Source organism: Carlito syrichta, unplaced genomic scaffold, assembly GCF_000164805.1.
Source record: "Carlito syrichta isolate Samal-C Ts95f unplaced genomic scaffold, Tarsius_syrichta-2.0.1 Scaffold289749, whole genome shotgun sequence".
Classification (NCBI taxonomy): Eukaryota; Metazoa; Chordata; class Mammalia; order Primates; family Tarsiidae; genus Carlito; species Carlito syrichta.
In genome coordinates, this window is record NW_007233845.1 from 67,988 (window position 1) to 88,805 (window position 20,818).

Below are 20,818 nucleotides of genomic sequence, written 5' to 3' on the forward strand. Positions count from 1 at the left end.
ACAGGGATGCCTGTCACACCTCTCTCCATTGTCAGGCTGCTTTTGAACAAAACTGAGTTTGTGTCCTGTATCCTGAGTTTTTCTCAAAGTAGCAACCGCATGGTTACGGCTGCAGTTTTCTAAGCAGAGAGGAAGGCCAGTTGGGCCAAAGCTAACTCTGGGGGTGGATGCCTGCACTTAGGAGGCAGTCTCTAGAGCCCCAGCAGCACTAGGTGCATGGCCCCTCGCCAGATGCCCACAGGATCCTGTGCAGTGGTGGTGCCGGTGGGGGGCACCAACAGGTTGGGGCTGCTATCGGAAGGTCTCTCTGAACCCAACTGGTGCAAAGCCACAGGTTGTGAGATGGCCATGTGGTGATAACACTGTTTCCTCCTCAGATGCATCTCCAGAAGCTGTGGGCACCATCCTTGGGGTTGGGACCATGAATGGGGACCTAGGGAGCCCCTCAGATGACGAGGACCTGCCTGGGAGCCATCAGGATGGCCCGGCATGTGCCAACGGGCCCATGTCTGAGGACAGCACAGCCGAAGGGACGCCTAAGCACTCTCTTAGGACTAGCTCCACTCTGGAGATGGACACAGAGGAGCCAATCTCCATGTCCTCACGGGCCTCACCTCCCCGAGGATGCCAGGACTCGCTCAATGATTACTTAGATGCACTGGACCACAATGGTCACGCCAGGCCAGGAGCCACAGCCTGTCCCGAGAGGGCCGTGAGTGCCTCTCCCAAACTGAGGAGCAGTTTCCCCACTGATACGAGGCTCAATGCCATGCTTCACATTGATTCGGACGAAGAAGATCATGAGTTTCAGCCAGACCTGGGGTACCCATCCTCCCTGGAGGAGGAGGGAGGGCTGGTCATGTTTAGCAGGGCATCCAGAGCAGATGACCGGGGCCCCACATCACAAGCCAAGCCAGAGGACAACTCCGCTGAGGGTGAAGAGGCCTTTACTCATGAGGCTGCTTCCTTGGAAGACAAGCCAGAAAGTCTTCCTGAGCTGGTAGACGGCTCCTCACCCTTGGCCCCTGACCCTGACGAAGGCCAGGGAGGCCCAGAGTCTCAGCCCACCATCGACCAGGTCTGTGCTGACCCATGTGACTCCCAGGAGGCCGAGCAGTCCATGAACGGGCCGGACACTGGCATGTCCGACACGTCTGGGGGCAGCCGGAGGGCCATGAGTGAGGCTGAGTCCCTGGACCAGGGCTCCGAGCCCTCCCAGGTTTCCTCCGAGACTGAACCCAGCGACCCTGCCAGGACAGAGAGCGTGAGCGAAGCCAGCACGCGGCCTGAGGGGGAGAGTGACCTGGATGGGGCTGACAGTTCTTGCCAGGAGAGTGTGGCCACGCAGCTGTCCTCAGTGGAGACGCGCTGCTCCTCCCTGGAGAGTGCACGTTTCCCGGGCACCCCAGCCTTCTCCTCTCAAGAGGACGAGGAGGGCGCCTGTGCAGCTGAGCCCCCTGGTGGCCCTGCCCCCAGCTCACAGGACACTGTGTGCACCCCTGGCCCCCTGCCCACCTTGCAGGTGCCTAGCCAAGAGGAAGGGCCAGGGGCTGGGCCAGCGCCACGACCCGAGCAGGAGGAGCTGAGTGAGGTCTGGCAGCGGAGGGGCAGCCTGGAGGGGGCTGCTGCGGCTGAGCGTTCACCCCAGGAAGATGGCAACGCTCGTGTTGCCCAGGATGCCTGCGAGGGGGCTGCAGCCCAGGAGGAGGGCGCCACCGGAGGTAGGATGTGGGAGACACTGCTCCTGTTCCGGGCTCACCGTAGACACACTCTGTAGCTCCCCTGGGTGCAGACAGGACTGCAGGTTCTGGGCACCAGCAGTTAGAGAGGGGTGAGAGGGGACAGAGGTGAAGGAGAGACAGGGCAGGTCAGGAAAGGACGTGGAACAGAGGTGTGGGCCCTGCAGTCCTTCTCCCGGACCAGGCTGCAGTCCAGAGCCAAGACACAGGGACTTGCCAGTCCCACAGTCAGGAAGAGACACATGTTTTTTGCATCCAGATTGGCCTGAGTTCAAATTCAGTGTTTTTTAAAAAAGGATCTTCTGTTGCAGAAATGAGAGGCCTGCCCAACAGCCATCATCACACTTAGGAAGGAACTTCTTGTGGACCCTAGGTTTGTAGATTAAAACCAGAAGGCTGTGGCCTCAGCTTCAGCATCATCAGAGAGGTGGCCAGGAACCCCAAGGCACGTCTCCCTTAGAGAACTTCAGAACAGAAGCTTACATGTGCTTTGTGTCTGAAGTCATGTTTTGTCTTCTGCAGTACAAGAAACATCAACTGAGTTAGGGATGTGTCCTGACACTTGAAAGATAAGCTTCTTTAGTGTCTTAGGTTGCAAATTTGCCCATACAATTTGTATCACTGTAAGTTCCCTACATACAAACAAGTTCTGTTCCAAGAGCACTAAATCCAATTTGCTCATAAGTCAGCCTAGGTATCAACAAACACAATTGGCTATACAGTACCAGCTATATCACTGCTTTTGCACTTGCTTCTGGACATCCTGTGTTTGAAATAAAGATACTGTACTACTGTACTCTATATAGTACTATACCATCAAGTACACAAAAGCACAGCCACTTGTAAAGGATGCACACACGTGACAATGTATGCCAGACACGTGAACTTAACTGGACATGCAAACACACATTTGCATCTTTGAAAGTTTGCAACTTGAAGGTTCATAGCAGGGACTTACTGTATATCTCAGTGAATGTGACTCTCTAGAAAGATTCTTTTAAAAAGCCCTATTATAGATGCATTGAAAAGTCAAGGGGAAATTTCATATGCCTAACTAGCATAGACTTAGAAGTAGGAATGATTTTCCTCTTTTGTCATTTATTTTTCTAACAAGATTTCCCCTTTTGGTTCTTATTCCTTTTTGTTTTTGTTACCTTCCTTATCTTGTAGCCACTGTGTGGCCCTAAAGCACTGGGTCATGGCCAGGATAGAGGCCAGGGTGGGAGATGGGGGGATGCAAGAGGAGAAGGTGTGTACAGAAGACATTACTCCAGCAAGCTGTCTTCTAAGCAGTCACGCCATTCATTTTTTTCTTTTGTTTCCAGGCCTTCATATGGAAAATGAGATAAAAGAGAAAAGAGCCTAGCCTCAGGACTGATGTTAGGTTGATGTTTTGAACCAAGTCTGCCTTAACACTGAAAGGGAAGGCCGCACCTGGATAACGCCCTCCCTTTCATCCTAGGTTCGCAAGCCAACGGCCACCAGCCATTGCGATCGCTACCCTCAGTGCGCCAGGATGTCAGCCGATACCAGCGGGTGGATGAGGCCCTCCCACCAAGTGAGGACCGTCAACTCAAGGGCCCACCTTCATCACAGGGTGCACGGGTGACAGGCAAACCCACCCCATGTGTCTTGGGTTTTTTTGAGAGACGAGTTCTCGCTATGTTGCCCAGGCTGGTCTTGAACTCCTGGCCTCAAGTGATCCTCCTGCCTCAGCCTCCCTAAGTGCGGGATTATACCTGTGAGCCACCACACCTGGCCTACTCCATATATTTTTAAACTGCTGATGCTCATATGTGCAGGGTGAGCATTGTGGGCAGATTTGGAAAGCTGTTCCACGTGTAAAGATTCTTTGAGGACTGGTATTACACTCAGTGAAGGCTTAATGGCTGGTCCCAACAGATCCTGGAGTGGACTGGGAAGGGTCCTGGATTATGCACAAGGCATGTGTTATTAGTCCCAGGTTAAAGCATGTCCAAGAGGGAAGGCAGTGCTATGCTTGTGAGCCTCAAAAGTGACCTTAGCACCCCTTCCTAGCCCTTCTGTTGCCTCCCTGCTTTTAGACTGGGAGGCACGCATTGACAGCCATGGCAGAATCTTCTATGTGGATCACGTCAACAGAACCACGACGTGGCAGCGGCCAACAGCTCCCCCAGCCCCACAGGTGCTGCAGAGATCCAACTCCATCCAGCAAATGGAGCAGCTGAACCGGAGGTGAGGGTGGCGTTTTACTATCACTGGTCTCTTCTGGGCTCATCTTTACGTGGTGCAGAGTAGAAGACATGGTCTCTTTCATCTCTGGGTATCCTGTTATCACGATGTGACTGCTGCCTCTTTTGATGGGACTTCTCGATGAAAGCAGTAATACCCACACATACACACCTTTTTTGGAAACTAGAGGAGAAGTAGATAAGATGATCCCTTTAGCCAACCCGACACTGATTTTTAGTACAACAGAACATGTGTGTTTATCATTTGGAACCAAATATGTTTTCCAATCTCTAGAATCTTCATTTGTGAAATGTCTTTATTATCAACCTAAGCTTGTTAAATTTGTTGTTCTTTCTGAAGAACTAATTGCTGTGGACCACAAAGTTGATTTTATCCCATGACAATATAGAAATTTAGTTTTCTTTGGTTAAGGGCCACACAATTATTTTTTAGTGTTACTTATTTGTCAGGAAAATTTTCCAAAGACAATGGACAGAAGAAATGTAATGCAACGTAAATTCTTTAAACAACAGATGCCCTGGAAGGCAGGAAGTGGGGTGGGGCAGGAAATGGTTGAGACTGAGTAGACAAGGAAGAGCTCTGGCCTTGGGGAGCAACTGAGTCCCCCTTTCTAGAGGCTTCTGGAATGTAACTCTGGGTCATGATTTCAGATACCAGAGTATTCGCAGAACCATGACCAGCGAGCGGCCGGAGGAAAATGCCAGTGCCATGGATGGGACAGGGGATGAGGCTGACTTCCACCAAGCCAATGCCGGTAAGAGCCCTGGCCTTATCCATTTTTATAACCTCAGAAAAGTAGAAGAGAAATAAGTAATGGATCCCAACAAAAGAGGCTTTTTGTTTAGAGAACTTCTGATCTTTGATGAAATCTCATAATTGAACTCAAAACATAGAGCTCACCAGAAACCTCTTTTAATTCTCAACTTTTTATCAGTACTAAGAAACACAAAGCCAAATGGAATATAAAAAATTTTTTTAAATCTCTGTATCTGTGGGTTACAGATTAGAAAAAGAATCTGATCATTTAAAAATCTAAGGATGCATTAAAATGCTAATAATGGCCAGGCGTGATAGCTCATGCTTGTAATCCCAGCACTTTGGGAGGCTGAGGAGGGAGGATTGCTTGAGGCTAGGAATTCAAGACCAGCCTGGACAACATAGTGAAACCCCATCTCTACACTAAAAATTAAAAGAAAAAATGCTAATAGTGACTAGAAATATTGTTCAATTCCATGTGAGTGCCAAGAATAGTTGGATTTTATGTATACATGTATACAGCAAAGAAGTCTTGAGGGGATTAAGATGGTAGCAAGCAGCACAGATGTCCCTTGGTTCATGTGATATGTAAACTGACATGACAAGATAGGCTCCCAGCGTGCAGGAAGGTTCCCTGAAAGCCTCTGTGGTCTGCCCGCCTAGATTTCCGACGGGAGAACGTCCTGCCTCACTCTACCTCCAGGTCCAGGCTGACGCTGCTGCTGCAGTCTCCCCCCGTGAAGTTCCTCATCAGCCCTGAGTTCTTCCCTGTGCTGCATTCCAACCCTGTGAGTAGCCACCCTGTAGTCATGTGGGGAAAACAGCCGACAAAGGAGGTATCCTTGCGTGTGTGATCAGACTGAAGAAAAGCATGGTGAATGTTTCCGAGCACTCAGTGTGCTCCCAGCTCTGGGTTGGGTCCTCTGTGTTTTAACCCATTTAGTTTAAACTTTCTGAGTCCATCGGGTGCTACAATTAAGTGTTATAAGCCACACAGCTCGTAAACCATAGAAGTTCCTCACAGTTCTGAAGGCGGGAAAGGCCAAGGTCAAGGCACTGGCAGAGACCGGGTATGGTGAGGCCTGTCCTGGTTCACAGATGATTGTCTTCCCTGTGTCCTGATGTGATGAGAGGGGAAGGGGTCTCTTTTGAGCTTCTTTTATTTTTTATTTATTTCAATAACTTTAGGGAGTATGAATCGTTTTTGGTTACATGGTTGCGTTGTATAATGGTGCAGAAGTCTCAACTTTAAGCGTACCCACCACCCCCACCTGTGCACATTGTACCCGTAGGTGATTTTTCGTCCCTCTATCCCTTTGCCCTTTGCCCCTTCTGAGTCTCCTTGCCATTCTTACCATTCTCTGTGCCTTTGTAGATCCTTAGTTTAGCTTCCTCTTATAAGTGAGAAGGTGCAGTGCTGGGTTTTCTGTTCCAGTGTTAGTTCACTTAGGATGATGTTCTTCAATTCTATCCAAGTTGCTGCAAAAGACATTACTTCATTCTTTTTGATAGCAGAATAATATTCCAATCTATGGAATACTATATATGTATCACATTTTCATTATCCACTGATCAATTGATGAGCATTCAGGTTGATTCCACGTCTTTGCAATTGTGAATTGTGCAGTGGTGAAATGTGGGTGCAGGTGTCTTCTTTGTATAGCGACCTCTGTTCCTTTGAGTAGACACCTAGTAGTGGGGTTGATGGACCAAATGTTAGACCTGCTGTTAGTTCTTTGAGAAATCTTCATACTGATTTTCCATAGAGTCTCTACTAATTTATACTCCCATCAACAGTGTATGTGTTCCCTTTTCTCCACATCCATGTTAGCATCTGTTTTGTTTTTTGGTTTTTTTTAATAATGGCTGGGCCTCTTTTATAAGGCACTGCTTCCTAATCACCTCTCAGCTCACTCATTGCCCTACCCTCTAACACCACTGTATTGGTGACTAGGCTTCAATGTATGAATGTGGGGGAACACAAGCATCCAGACCAAGCAGGAGCGTGACCCCTAGGGCTGAGGGAGTGCCTCATAAAGATGTTAGAGGAAGGCTGAGAGGGGTTTAGAATGAGGATCCGTTGGCTGTAGAACCAGCTTCAGGTCACGACATGGGTCAAGGGAGCCTGACTAGGAGGATATAGAGAAGCAGGGTTCAGATGAGAGGACTCACGGCAAAGCTGATGAGACTCAGTGGGTAAATAGGTAGAACAGAGATTGAAGGGCACTAGTGGAGTCAGATGGAGACTGAATCGTAGACAGAGTCAGACTGCATGAACTGGAGGTCATGTGCGGGATGGTTCCAGAGGGTGATGGCTTGTGTCCAGGCAAAGAGTGGCTGATGTTCAGAGTTGTTACCACACGTAGAATGGACCACATTGCTGTGGGAAGAGCCCTGGGCTTGGGATTGGACAGCACAAACTCCCTTGGTGTTGATTCATTCATTCATGAATTTGTTCATCCCATATATTTATTACATGCCCGGGACTTGCCTTGGACATTCTAGACTCAGGGCAGCCTGGAACATGGTGACAGACTTGTGAATAAAGAGAACTTAGGCAGTGCACGTGGCATAAGCAACTGCATCAACCCCCGGGGCAGCATGATAGCAGGTGGAATCAGGGAGGCACTGTTGCAGGTCCTCCCTAGGCAAGGCAGCCATGTCCAGAGCTGGTAAGGCCAAGGAAAAGCAGAGGCTGGGGGGTGGGGCGCAGAAATGAGTTCGGGTAATAACAGTAAGTTCGGAGATGTGAGTAGGCCTGCGGGATGCAGGGCTTGTGTGACCTGGCAAGCCCCCTGCATGGGAGTAATATTGATTTTTTAAAAGTTTCTTCTTTTAAAGCTGAGAGTGGGTTTTGGAGGGCAAGGTTGGCATCAGGGCCAAGAGACTAGGCCCTGTGGTGAGACACAGAAGCTGACAGACTGGTGCAGCAGCAGTAGAGATGTGACAGGTGGATGCATGTGGGACATATTTGGAGAGAGCAGACGTTCTTGCTAATAGACTGGGGAATGGGAATAAGAGAAAAAAGGGCTTCAAGATGGAGCGGCTGACTGGATAGTAGTGTTCATGGGTTTTCTGGCAAATACTTAACCACTGGCTTTCTGGGGAAGAAGTATGAGCATATATTTGTGTGTGTGTACATGTGATTTATGTATGTGTGTGCATATATATATATTGCACATATTTATTTACCAACTATTTTACTGATGTAGAGGGTGTGTAGCATAAATTTTATAACTAAAAGTCAAATAGTCACTGAGTGCTCCTGTGAACTCTTGCTGAGCTTTTACATCAGCAGCCAGCCTGCTCTCCAAAACCCACTCTCAGCTTTAAAAGAAGAAACTTTTAAAAAATCACAGGGCCTAGTCTCTTGTCCCTGATGCCAACCTTGCCCTCCAAAACCCACTCTCAGCTTTAAAAGAAGAAACTTTTAAAAAATCAGTATTACTCCCATGCAGGGGGCTTGCCAGGTCACACAAGCCCTGCATCCCGCAGGCCTACTCAGCCTCAGTAGTAGCTGATGAGTGAGTGTGATTCCATGAGAGTGATCATGTTGTTCACGAGTGAGACAACAGTGACACAAGTGAGAATCTCTAGAGTTTCATGCCCTTGTCAGTAAAGGTCGGTGCCTTCCTTGATACACCCACCATCATGTTGGATTGTGGACATATGTGAGAGGAGACTAAAAAAAAAAGGTGGAATTATCTTTTGGAGGGTGGACACCTTGTAGTACAGGCTTCCCTTGCTAGTTAAGTATTCTAGGAACCCATTGGCCTCAGCTAGCGTTGTTGTGAGAGGCTGCATTCAGCTTCAGTGAAATTTTTTTTTTTTGAGCTGGAGTCTCACTCTGTCGCCCAGACTGGAGTGCAGTGGGCGCTCCCGGCCACCGCAGCCTCGACCCACTGGGCTCCGGCGATCCTTCCGTCTCAGCCTTCCAAGTAGCCGGAATTATAGGCATGCGCTACCACGCCCGGCTGATTTTTTGATTTATTGTAGAGATGAGGTCTCACTGCCCAGGCGGGTCTCAAACCCGCAGGCTCAGGCAATCCACTCACCTCAGCCTCCCAAAGGCGCGGGATTACAGGCTGAGCCACCGAGCCCGGCTTTCAGTGAAATTTTTTGTGGCAAGTAGATGACTGGTTCTTCCACCGTGACAATATACCTGCCTATACTGTGCTGAATGTTCAGCAGTTTTGACCAAAAACGGTGTGACACTTGTGCCCCACCATCCCTATTCACCTGATCTCTCCCAAGTGACTTTTTTTGTTTCCCTGAATTCAAAAAGTCCTCAAAGGGAAATGTTTTGCTGATGTGGAAGAGGTAAAACAAAAAATGGCAAGAAGCACTAAAAGGCATCAACATTCAAAAACTGTTTTGAGCAGTGGCAAAAGCATCTCGATTGGTGTATTGCTTCAAACGAAGAATACCTTGAAGGTGACTGAAGTTTAAACATGTAAGAATAAATACACAATTCTTTATAAATAAATTCCGGGTTTTTGGGGGTCCCCTCTTGTGTTTCCTCATTGTGTGTGTATATGTGCCATTCACAATGTAACAGTACAATATAAGCGTCATTTCATTTTCTCCATTCATTTCTTAAGTCTGGGGCCTTACCTTGAGAAAAAGGCAGCAAATATTTTCTGTAAAGGGCAGGAAAGTAAATATCTTAGGCTTTCCAACCAAGGACACCATGTAAATCAGTGGGTCTGGCTGCGCTCCAGGAAGACTTTGCAAACACAGCCAGCTGGCCCTCAGACCTAAAGGTTGCCTACCTCTAGTATAGGCAGCCTGCAGGACAAGAAGGCAAAAGCTCTGACTTTGCTTTTCCAGATTTCTATAGTGTTGACACTCTCATGAGGGCTAGTCTCAAGTTGCCAAAGAGCACAGCACAGAGCTCTCGTTTCTCTGGGGGCTACTCTCCCTTGTGCAAGTCCCTCAGCCCCGCAGTGCTGCAGGTAAAAGCTGAATTCAGGCACTGGGTTGTGGTACAAGGCTGTGATTTCTTACACCTAGTAGACTTTTAGAAATAAATGCATATTCCTGGTTTTCAGGCCTTAGAGATTCTGGTTCAGTAGGCCTGGAGTGGGTCCCAGCAGTCTGTTTTGTTTTGCTTTAGGCTTCTTAAGGGTCTCTGATGCAAGTGGTCTGTGCCTGTAACTTGGGAACTCCTAGTATAAAAAGATGTTGCATTAAATGACTTCACTGCCTTTGTTACAACTGTAACCCATCTGGACTTTTGACAAGTAACGTTTTAACAGTGTGAAAATACTACACAGTTTACAGGGTCTTTTGTTTTGTTTGTTTTGCCCCCTACTTATTTTGTTTTCATGTTGTTGTCATGTTTTCTTTTTTTTTTAGTTGGGCTTGATTTTAGAATTTCTTTTGCCTGACAGTCCATTTTGATTTCAAAGTATTCTTTCTAAAACATTTAAATATTTTTCTTCCTCTTTTCTGGACCACAGTTAGACTAGCTAAAAACACTGATCCATGCTGTGCATATCTACTTTTCTGTAAGATTTAAATTCTGAGAGTTTAGTCTGAGTACCCTGACTTATATATGGCAGACATTAAGGCCACTGGATTTGTCCTGCTTGAAGTCTCAAGACACGAATTAATGGAGATAATTAAGACAACTTTATCTAAAGGATACTGTTTGCTGGGCTTTTTTCTTTTTTCCTAGGTTAGCAGAAAATATTACAAAACAAACTTATTTGGTCCCCATCTTTTAAGATTTACTTATAGGTTTTTAAAAAATTGTTTATGATCTATAACTGTTTCAGTAGATTCCCTGTTTATGTTATTGAAAATAATCTATATGCAAAAGGAATGTATTTATGGATTTGAAGGTATCAGTTATGTTGAAAGGTAGTCATAAAAACAGATTTCATGTAACTGTGATACCTAATAATTTTTATTGGAATGAAAAAAATTAAATAGATGTATGGTAAAACCTGAGAAACAAACTGTTGGTGGGTCTCTCTCTCTCTCTTTCTCTCTCTCTCTCCCTCTCCCTCTCTCTCTCTCTCCCCCCCTCCCTCTCTCTCCCCCTCTGCCCCCACTTAAGAACTATTTTTTTTTTGAGTTGGAGTCTCACTCAGTCGCCCAAACTGCAGTGCAGTGGCCGCTTCCTGCCACCGCAGCCTCAACCTGCTGGGCTCCGGCAATTCTTCCACCTCAACCTTCCAAGTAGCCAGAATTACAGGCATGCGCCACCACGCCCGACTGATTTTTTTATTTATTGTAGATATGAGGTCTGGCTGCCCAGGCGGGTCTCAAACCCGCGGCTCAGACAATCCACTCATCTCAGCCTCCCAAAGGCGTGGGATTACAGGCTGAGCCACCGAGCCTGGCAAGAACTATTCTTAAAGAGAGGCCCAAACTTTACCTGTTTGACGACCACTTGTATACCTAATCCTGAATTGTGCCCCACATCTTTAAAATAAAATAGTTTTTAAGAAAATAATTATTCTACTGCCCTCTGCTGGTTGTGGTCTGATTTCTTTCAAAATTGTCCTGATAAATTGTTTCTCTTGTTAACTCAAGGTTTAGTTATTAGTGCCCTGTCTTTAATAGTTGGTATGCCTGTATTTATCTAACTAATGTCACACATATATATATTTCTTTATATTCAACTGAATAATTTTGTAACATACATACCAAATAATTATTATTATGGCTTTTAATGAGTTCTAAAAATACATTAGTTCCACCATTTAAATTTCTTAGTACTTAATTATTGTTCCAAAATTTGTAAGTATATTCTTAAAAATCAAAAATTCCTATTGCAAAATAGATGAATTGATCATTTATTAATTACTTTTGTTAATAAGTTAAAATTTCTATTTTATTCCGTTTTGCTAGATGAAAGCAATGTGAAATCCTGTATAAACAAAAATATTATGAAGACATTATATAAGATAGGACTGTTTCCATATCTCAGCAGACATCTTACAGAAAAGTTTCTTGATTTTGTTTATAATATTTTGTTTGGTGAACAATGCATACAAGTGCTCACATCTACTCCCTTGCATATATGAGAGATGTTTGCTGTAGAGTCAGTGACACTGTTTTAAAAACCTGAATTCAGGATGCCTGTTCCTGCTGAAGGGCTTCTGAAATATGAAAGATGGATGTTATTTATCAGTAAAGTATTTAGCTGTGTCTTTGAAAAGAACAGAATTAGGTGGCATCCGGATTGGGCCAGGTATCTAGGACATTTGCTTACCCTAACACTCAGGAGAAACCTGCAAAAAAGGGAAAGAGTGATTATTATTTGCGTCGTGGTAGATAAAAACTGAGTACTGACATATAAAACCTCACTTAACCAAACAGAACACTTCTGTTTAACAGAGTCCCACTGGAGAAATTCAGTTACTAGCTCATTCATCCATTGAGTGTTTATTTCTTGCTAGGAAGATGAGAAACAACCAAGAAGGAGGTTGGGAAAAGATTGTTGGAATTGTGAAGAAATGAAAACATTTAAATCATGCTGAAGGAAAACAAGATCTTGTGTCCTTTGGACGTCATTGAAAGGGACTTTGTCTGCTGTTAACAGCAGCCAACTCCTCCCTGCACAAGGCTACACACAACCCTCCCAGGTGAATCCACTATCATAAGGTGTGTTATGAAATCTGTGCCACTGGGTCTTCCCCAAGGCACTTATGTTTCAGGTAAAAACCAGATCCATTCTCTGCATGCTTTTCTATAAGGCAAACACAGAGAAAAGGACCCCCCCTTAGCTGGAACCACCAAGCCCTGAGGGAAAAACGAAGATGCCTCTGTCCTCATAAACCACAGCTGTCACTCTCATCTTCCGGGAGACCCTGCTCTTCAGCTGGCCCACCTGTGGGTGTCTTGGACCCTGTGGGGCATGGCCTTATCAGCCCTGCAGCTCCCTCCGTGGCTTCTGTGTTACACCCCGCCTGTGGCCTGGGCTTCTCCGACTACTTTCGGCCTCCTGTGAGCCTCTTCCTCCCTACTTCCCTCATCATTTTCCTTCTTCATTCTTAAGTGATCAGGCGGGGCTTATCCCTGTGTCCTTGGAGCTTGGCACACAACTGATGTGAAGTTAGTGGAATGGAGGTGCTGGCCCAAGGTCTTCAAAAATTAGAGGGAGAAAACAGTGTGACTGTAGCTGTTCATCTGCTGTAACATAGGTGTCGTAAGTATAAACCTCTGTGGACAGCTCCTGTAGATAACCCCATAGATACCCCCTGTAGATAGCCCCTATAGTTAGCATTTATGGGTAGCCCCTATGGATAGCCCCTGTAGATAGCTCCTGTGGATAGTCCCTATAGATAACACCTATGGGTAGCCCCTAGCCCTTATGGACAACCCAATGGATAGCCCTTGTATAGCCTCTGTGGATAACTCCCATGGATAGCCCCTATGGATAGTCCCAGCGGGTAGCCCCTATGGATAGCCTGTCTATTTTTTACTTCCTTATACTATGTATTCTTACTGTACATTTTCCATCCTCAAAGCACTTTTACCTCTGTTCCACTACATCTGAGTTTCAAAACTGTGAAGAAAGCAGGCCATTGTTATTATCTCATAGGACCGTTGAGCAAGTTGAGGTAGGCAGAGATGATGTGACTTTCTGCATCTGTCTTTGAGTGACAGTGAGACTGGAATCCTCCTGTGGTTCTCCATAAACTGGAGTATAAATATCCTTTCTGAGCTATACATTTACACACACACACACACACACAGACACCAACTCTATATGCACACACAGAAAATGTTTGCATAAACACACATATGCTTGCTCAAAAACTAGCCCTTTCCCTGTTGTGGAAATACGGCAGTCAAGAGGGATGTTCCTGTTGCCTTGAGTGATTTGTATAGACCCACACAGTCGTGCACTATTACTCAGACTTGAAAAGGCTATGGTCTGAAGGTTATTTGCTCGTTACTAATGAGAAGATTCTTTCTGGCCCTGAGGTGATTTCCATGGATGCTTTTTTCAAACATCTGTCAACCTTGGCACTGGGTTAATGTCTCATTGCATGGAGAGAAGGAGGGTGGAAACATGTCATCAGTTCTAACACCAGCCTTGATTTCTGAGCTTGGCCTAATTGCTATCCTTCTTTCCCTAATGAAGCCCTGCTGCTTTTCTTTTTTTCTTTTTCTTTTCTTTCTTTTTTTGAATTCGAGTCTTACTCTGTTGCCCGGGCTGAACTGAAGTGCAGTGGCATGCTCACAGCTACCACAGCCTCAACCTGCTGGGGTCAGGTGATCCTTCTGCTTCAGCCTTCCAAGTAACTGGAACTACAGGCGTGCGCCACCATGCCCAGATAAGTTTTTGATTTATTGTAAAGATGAGGTCTCACCAAGTTTCCCGGGCTAGTCTCGAACCCTTGGACTCAGGCAATCCTCTCACCTCGGCCTCCCAAAGTGCTGGAATTACAGGCTTGAGCTATTGCACTCGGCCTCAGCCGCTTTTCTTCAGCAGAGTGAGGAGGTCTCTGGTGCTCTAGAAAGGAGTGGGGAAGTGGCCTACTTGCTTATGTTAATAGAGAGTGAGGAGAGACTGGGCCAAGGGGCACAGCTGCTGAGAGCAACAGTTACATCATGACTGACCCCACGGAATCACCCCACAATAATGTGTCCCCCAAGAGACCTCTAGGAGGGAGACTTGGAGCGCCCACTCCGATGGCCACACTCACCAGTGCGGCCTTAGTCTTCTGCTTTGCACTGGCTCTTGTGACAATGTATCACCAATACTGAGCCAATTGCAGAAAACATGCCTTGCTGACTGAGCTGAAACTCCTGAGCAGTGTCGCCAAAGGCCAAGCTGTGAGCTAGCTGAGTGAGGTTGGCTCTGGCAACCTCCAGGTCTTAATCTGTCCCTTTCTCTGTTTTCCTGGTGTCACTGTCCCCCCTTCCCTCCCTTCCTCCCTCTTTCCCTTCCTTCCATTTGTTTTGATAGAGGATACATATTCAAATGGTGGTGAGCCAATCCAAGTAGGATACACTTCAGTAACAGTGACCACCAACATGTCACAGTGGCTTAAACAAACATTTAATTCCTATCCCATGTTGCATTGTCAGGGTTCTTTGATCTCTGTGTTGACTCAGGGTCCTAGGGGGCCAGGCTTAGAGCAGTCCCCATTTCAGATATTTGACGTGCCAAAGGGAAGAATGTTCTGGAGGGACTCAAATTGGCAAAAATGCCCTGACCTGGACATGGCACATCTCAAGGGGCCTGGCAGGACTGGAGCAGTAGTGACTGTCTTCATACTCATCTTTTTTATTTTTCTTTTTTGGTCAAGTAAATATTTTTATGTGTTTATTGATTTTCTTTTAAAGAAAGAAAATAATCTCTTAAATTTTAAAGATGTGGGGTACAATTCAGGGTTAGGTATACAAATGTTCATTATGCAGGTCCCCTTGTTGAGGAGGTGTGCCCCCTCTTCCCCCAGCAGATGCCCACTACTGCCCATCTTGCCTCCACTCTCCCCTGGCAGTCTCCCACTACTGCCAATCCTTTTCTTGTGATATTGCAATAATTGTTCAAGGTCCTCTTATAAGTGATAACATGTGATACTCAGTTCTTTGTTTCTGTGAAAGGCCACTCTGTATTATAGATTCTAAGTCCATCCAGGTTACTGTGAAGTTAATAATTTTGCCCTTCTTCATGGCTGCATAATATTCCATCGTGTATATGTACCACATTTTTTTTATCCAGTCCTCTTTCGATGGGCAGCATGGTTGGTTCCGTGTTCTTGCTATTGTGAACAGTGCTGCAACAAACATACATGTGCAGGTATCTTTTTCATAGAGTGATTTGAGTTCCTCTGGGTATATTCCCTGTAGGGGGATTGCAGGGTCATATGGAAGGTTGATTTTTAGATCTTTTAGGAATCGCCAAACTGTTTTCCACGGAGGTTGTATTAGTATACACTCCCATCAACAGTGTAGAAGTGTTCCCTTTTTGTTGTATCCTCTCCAGCATCTGTTGTTTTTTAAGTTATTGATGATGGCCATCCTGACTGGAGTCAGGTGGTATCTCAGTGTGGTTTTAGTTTACATTTCTTTGATGCCTAGTGAGGCAGAGCATTTTTTTCATGTGTCTGTTGGCTGCTCGTATGTCGTCTTTTGAGGAGTGTCTATTCATATCTTTTGCCCACTTTGTAATGGGGTTGATGTATTTTTCTTTCTGGCACATTCGAGTTCCTTGTAGATCCTAGTTGTTAGGCCTTTGTCAGACATGCAGTTGGCAAATAATTTTTCCCAGTCCCTGGGCTGTCTCCCTGCTCTCCTGATGATTTCTTTGACTTTGCAGAAGCTTGTCAGTTTGATGAAGTCCCACCTGTCTATCTTATCTTATCTCTTATGGCATGGGCACTTGGGGTTTTGATCAGGAATTGGTTGCCAGTTCCAATTTCCATAAGGGTGTCTCCTGCATTTTCTAAGAATCTTATAGTTTGAGGTTTTACATTGGTGTTTGATCCATTTAGAGTTAATTTTTGTGTATGATGATAGGTAGGGGTCTTGTTTTCATCTTCTTCATGTGGTCAGTCAGTTTTCCTAGCACCACTGACTGAATAGGTTCTCCTCTCCCCAGTGGTTGTTGGTGGAGGCTTTGTCGAAGTTGAGTTGTTTGAGAAATTAAGGTTTTGCTTCTGGAATCTCTGTCCTGTTCCATTGGTCTATATGCCTGTTCTTGTACAAATACCAGGCTGTTTTGATTGTTGTAGCTTTATAATAAAGTTTAAAGTCTGGGAGTGTGACACTTCTCCCTTTGCTGTTTTTGCTGAGGTTTGTTTTGGCTATTTGTGGTCATTTAGGTTTCCATATGAATTCCTGTATTTCATTTCCAGGTCTGAGAAGAATGCTGCTGGTAATTTAATGGGTATTGCGTTAAATCTGTTGATTGTCTTGGGTAGGATGGACGTCTTAACAATGTTGATTCTTCCAATCCATGAGCATGGAATATTTTTTCCATTTGTTTATGTCATCTTTGATTTCTTTGAGAAGTGTTTGGTAGTTTTGTTGTAAAGGTCATTCATTTCTCTGGTTAGGAAAATGCCAAGGTATTTCTTTTCTCTTTCTGTGTGTGTGTGTGTGTGTGTGTGTGTGTGTGTGTGTGTGTGTGTGTGTGTGTGTGTGTATGGCTGTTGTAAATGGGATTGTGCTTTTTATTTGATTTCTGTTTGTTTATTGTTGGTGTATAGAAATGCTACTGTCTTTTGCCCATTTATTTTATACCCTGAGACTTTGCCAAAGTCCTTTATCAGTACAAGGAGGTTTCTGACAGATTCTCTTGGTTTTTTGAGGTATAGAATCATGTCATCTGCAAAGAGGGATAACTTTTCCTCTTTATATTTGGATACAACTGATCTTCTCTTGTCTGATTGCTCTAGCTAGGACTTCCAAAACTATCTTGAAAAGAGGGAGTGAGAGTGGGCATCCTTGTCTTGTTCTGGTTTTCAGGGGAAATGGTTCCAATTTCTGTCTGTTTAGCAACATGCTGGCTTGGGTTTCTCATAGATGGCCTTTACATATGTTCCATCTATGTCTAGATGTTCAAGGGTTTTTATCAAAAAGGGGGTGCTGGATTTTATCAAAAGCCTTTTCTGCATCTAATGATATAATCATGCGGTTTTTGTTTTTAAATCTGTTGATGTATTTAATTATGTTTATAGTCTTGTGGATGTTAAACCAGCCCTGTATCCTGGGGATGAAACCTGCTTGATCGAGGTGGATGATTTTTTTAGGTGTGTTGTTAGATTTGGTTTGCTAGGATTTTGTTGAGAATTTTAGCTTCTATGTCCATCAGGGATATTGGTCTGTAGTTCTCTTTCTTTGTTGGATCTTTACCCGATTTGGGTATCAATGTGATACCCAAATACCTAACAGTACCTAATAAGCTTCATAAAATGATTTGGGGAGAGTTCCATTTTTCTCAATTGCCTGGAATACATTCAATAGGATTGGTATCAGTTCCTCCTTGTATGTTTTGTAGAATTCTGCTGGAAAGCCATCTGATCCAGGGCTTTTTTCTGTAAGTAGTTTCCTTATGACATAGTCAATTTCCTGGATTGTTATTGGTCTATTTAGGGTCTCAATTTCTTCTTGTTTCAACCTAAGGAGGTTGTGTGATGTCAGAAAGTTCTCCATTTCCTTAAGGTTTTTGAGTTTGTTTCCATACAAGTGTACACAGTAGTCTCTGATAATCTTTTAAATTTCTTCAGGGTCAGTTGTAACTTGATCTTTTACATTTCTAATTATGTTTATTTGGATTTTTTCTCTCTTTTTCTTGGTTTATCCTTTCAAAGAACCAGCTTTTTGTTTCATTGATTTTTTTTTTTTTTTTTTTTTTGTATTATCTTTTTGTCTTCTATGTCCCGATTTTGGCCTTTTATTTTGTTGATCTGGTTTCTTCTGCTGAAGTTACGGTTTTGGTGGTTTTGCTTTTCCACCTCCCTTAGGTGACTTGTTATGCAGTTAGCTTGTGATCTTTCCATTTTCTTCATGTGTGTTCATAGAGATATGAATTCCCCTCTTAAAACTGTTTTCATGGTATCCCAGAGGTTTAGGTAGGATGTTTCTTTGTTTTCATTTGTTTCCAGGTATCTTTCAATCTCTGTTTTGATTTCCTTGTTGACCCATGAGTTGTTTAGCATCATGCTGCTTACTGTCCATGTCTTTGTGGATTCTGAGGGAATTTTGTTCGTATTGATATTTATTATTATTCCACTGTGGTCTGAGAAGGTGCATGGTAGTATTTCAGTCTTACGGAATTTGTTTATGCTTGATTTATGGCTGAGGATGTAGTTGATCGTAGAGTATGTTCCATGTGGTGATGAGTAGAATGTATATTCCATGGTTTTGTAGTCCAGTGTTTTGTAGTCCATTTGGTCAAGTGTCATGTTGAAGTTCCGCATCTCCTCATTGACTTTCTGTCTTCATGATCTGTCTAGGGTTGTGAGTGGGGTATTTAAGTTCCCAGCTATGATAGCATTAGGGTCAATATCTTTTTTTAAGTTTACCTAGAAGCTGCTTTATGAAAGTTGGCTCCTATGTTGGGTGTATATATGTTTAGGATGGATATTTCTTGTTGATGAATTGAAACTTTTATCATTATATAGTGACCTTCTGTGTCTTTTAAATTTTTGATAGCTTAAAGGATATTTTGTCTGATATTAAGATCACAACTCCTGCTTTCTTCAGTGTTCTGTTTGCCTGAAATTTTGTTTTCTGTCCTCTGACTTTGAGTCTGTGAGTATCTTTTCTGGTGAGATGAGTCTCTTGGAGACAATATATTGTTACCTCATAATATTTTATCCATTTTGCCATTCTATGCCTTTTCAGTGACACATTTAGTCCATTCCCATTCAGGCCAGTTATTGAGATGTAAGAGTTTATCCATGCCATGAGGTTCTTATGGAGTTTTTTTGTTGTTGCTTCTGTTTGTTTGTTGTCTCTCTTTTGATTTTGGGGTTGATTCACATGTATTTTCAATCTCTTTCCTGCCTTCTTGGGAAGGACACTGTCATTCTTTTTTTACTTTCTTCTGTGTTTAATACTTTAAGTGTTTCTTGTAGAGCTGGTCTAAGCATAAGCTCTTAGGGATTGAATGTCTTGGAAGGATTTTAATTCCCCATCACTGATGAAGTTTAACTTAACAGGGTAGATAATTCTTAGTTGAAATTGTTTATCTTTAAGAACTTTGAAGATTGGGCTCCAAGCTCTCCTAGCCTGATAAGTCTGCTGCTATTATAGTTGGTCTTCCCCAGTAGGTAGTAGTCTGACCTTTTTCTCTTGCTGCCTTTAGGATTTTTTCTTTTATGCCTACTTTGTTAGGCGAATTACTATGTGTCTAGAAGTTGGTCTTTTCATTTGTTTTCTTGTGGGGGGTTCTCTGAATTCTTGTGTTTGAATGGTCATGTCATTGATGAGATGAGAGAAGTTTTCTTGGATAATTTCTTGGAATATTTGTTCCAGGGTGGTCTCTGTCTCTCTATCTGCCTCGAAATTCCAATTAATCTTAGGTTTGGCCTCTTGAAATAATAGCTTATCTTTCAGAGGTTTTGTTCTGTCTTTTAAAGTTTCTTTTCTATGTTTTTAACAGTTTGGGTTAGTTCCATATTTTGGTCCTCAAGCTCTGAGATTCTTTCTTATGCTTGGTTAATTCTGCTTTCCATACTCATCAGTTTGTTATTTATTTCATTCGCTGTCTTTTTCATTGCTGTTATCTCAGTTATCAACTCCTTCATTCTTTCTTCTTGTCTCTTCTCATTTCTATTTATTCTCTCTATTAATGTCTTGATATCTGGGTTTGTGGTTTGAGACCAGTCATTCTGGGGGTTCTTCATTGTTTGCATTCTGAAGTCTGTATTCTCAGTGGCTGACCTCCCAAGGGTCTGTGTGAGTCCCATATTCTTCCTTTGGTTTTTCTTCTTTTGTGTAGATTTTCCACCCCTTTTTTTAACCTCTTCTTTAATTCTGATGTTCAGGGATGGGGGGTAGCTTTTACTTCTGTTTGGTCAATCTCCTCTTCTTCCTTATGTGGTTCCTCTGGCTTTGTTCAATTCTGGAGCTGGACTGTGGGTGGGGGGCTGTACTTTTTGCAGTTTTGAGATTTGAAGGGGGAGCTGTCATTCAGAAACTATCTGTAGATCCCCTATCTGCTGACTGGTGTGTGGGCCCCCTGGAACCCATTTCCAACTGCCTTACAATCTGTTCATGCAGTGGAGGTATGGGTTAGCTCCCTGAAAGCAAAGTGAAGTAAGAAAAAGGAAATGAATGGAAAAAGGAAGAAGGGGGATGAGAGGAAGGTAGAGAGAAAGAAGAAGAGGGAAAACAGACAGGCGTACCAGCTAGCAAATGAAAAGAGACACAAAGACATAAAAGATTTTTTAAAAAACACATACATATAATCATATAAACACAAAAACTCCCCTATTGATGTACTCTCTCTCAAAAATACCCATACACAAACAGAAAGTCTTAAAAAAAATACAATAACAGAAACAAAGCAAATACAAAAAAGTAATCAAAAACAGAAAGAGAGAAAAGAAAAAAACTGAAACAAAAAACAAACAAAAGCCAAAAAAATGAGCAAAACAAACAAACAAAACAAA

At 43.9% G+C, this 20,818-nt stretch overlaps 1 protein-coding gene across 1 annotated transcript in view; it reads left to right on the forward strand.

Moving 5' to 3' along the window:
- Positions 1–20,818, forward strand: part of LOC103256500 (E3 ubiquitin-protein ligase HECW2-like) — a gene marked incomplete at its 3' end in the record, with an annotated part of 68,241 nt that overhangs the window by 26,358 nt on the left and 21,065 nt on the right. The window contains exons 8-12 of the mRNA XM_021710551.1: positions 378–1,721; positions 3,202–3,297; positions 3,803–3,953; positions 4,622–4,725; positions 5,391–5,515. Of these exons, the coding sequence (XP_021566226.1) occupies positions 378–1,721; positions 3,202–3,297; positions 3,803–3,953; positions 4,622–4,725; positions 5,391–5,515 (1,820 nt within the window). The remainder of the gene's footprint in view (positions 1–377; positions 1,722–3,201; positions 3,298–3,802; positions 3,954–4,621; positions 4,726–5,390; positions 5,516–20,818) is intronic.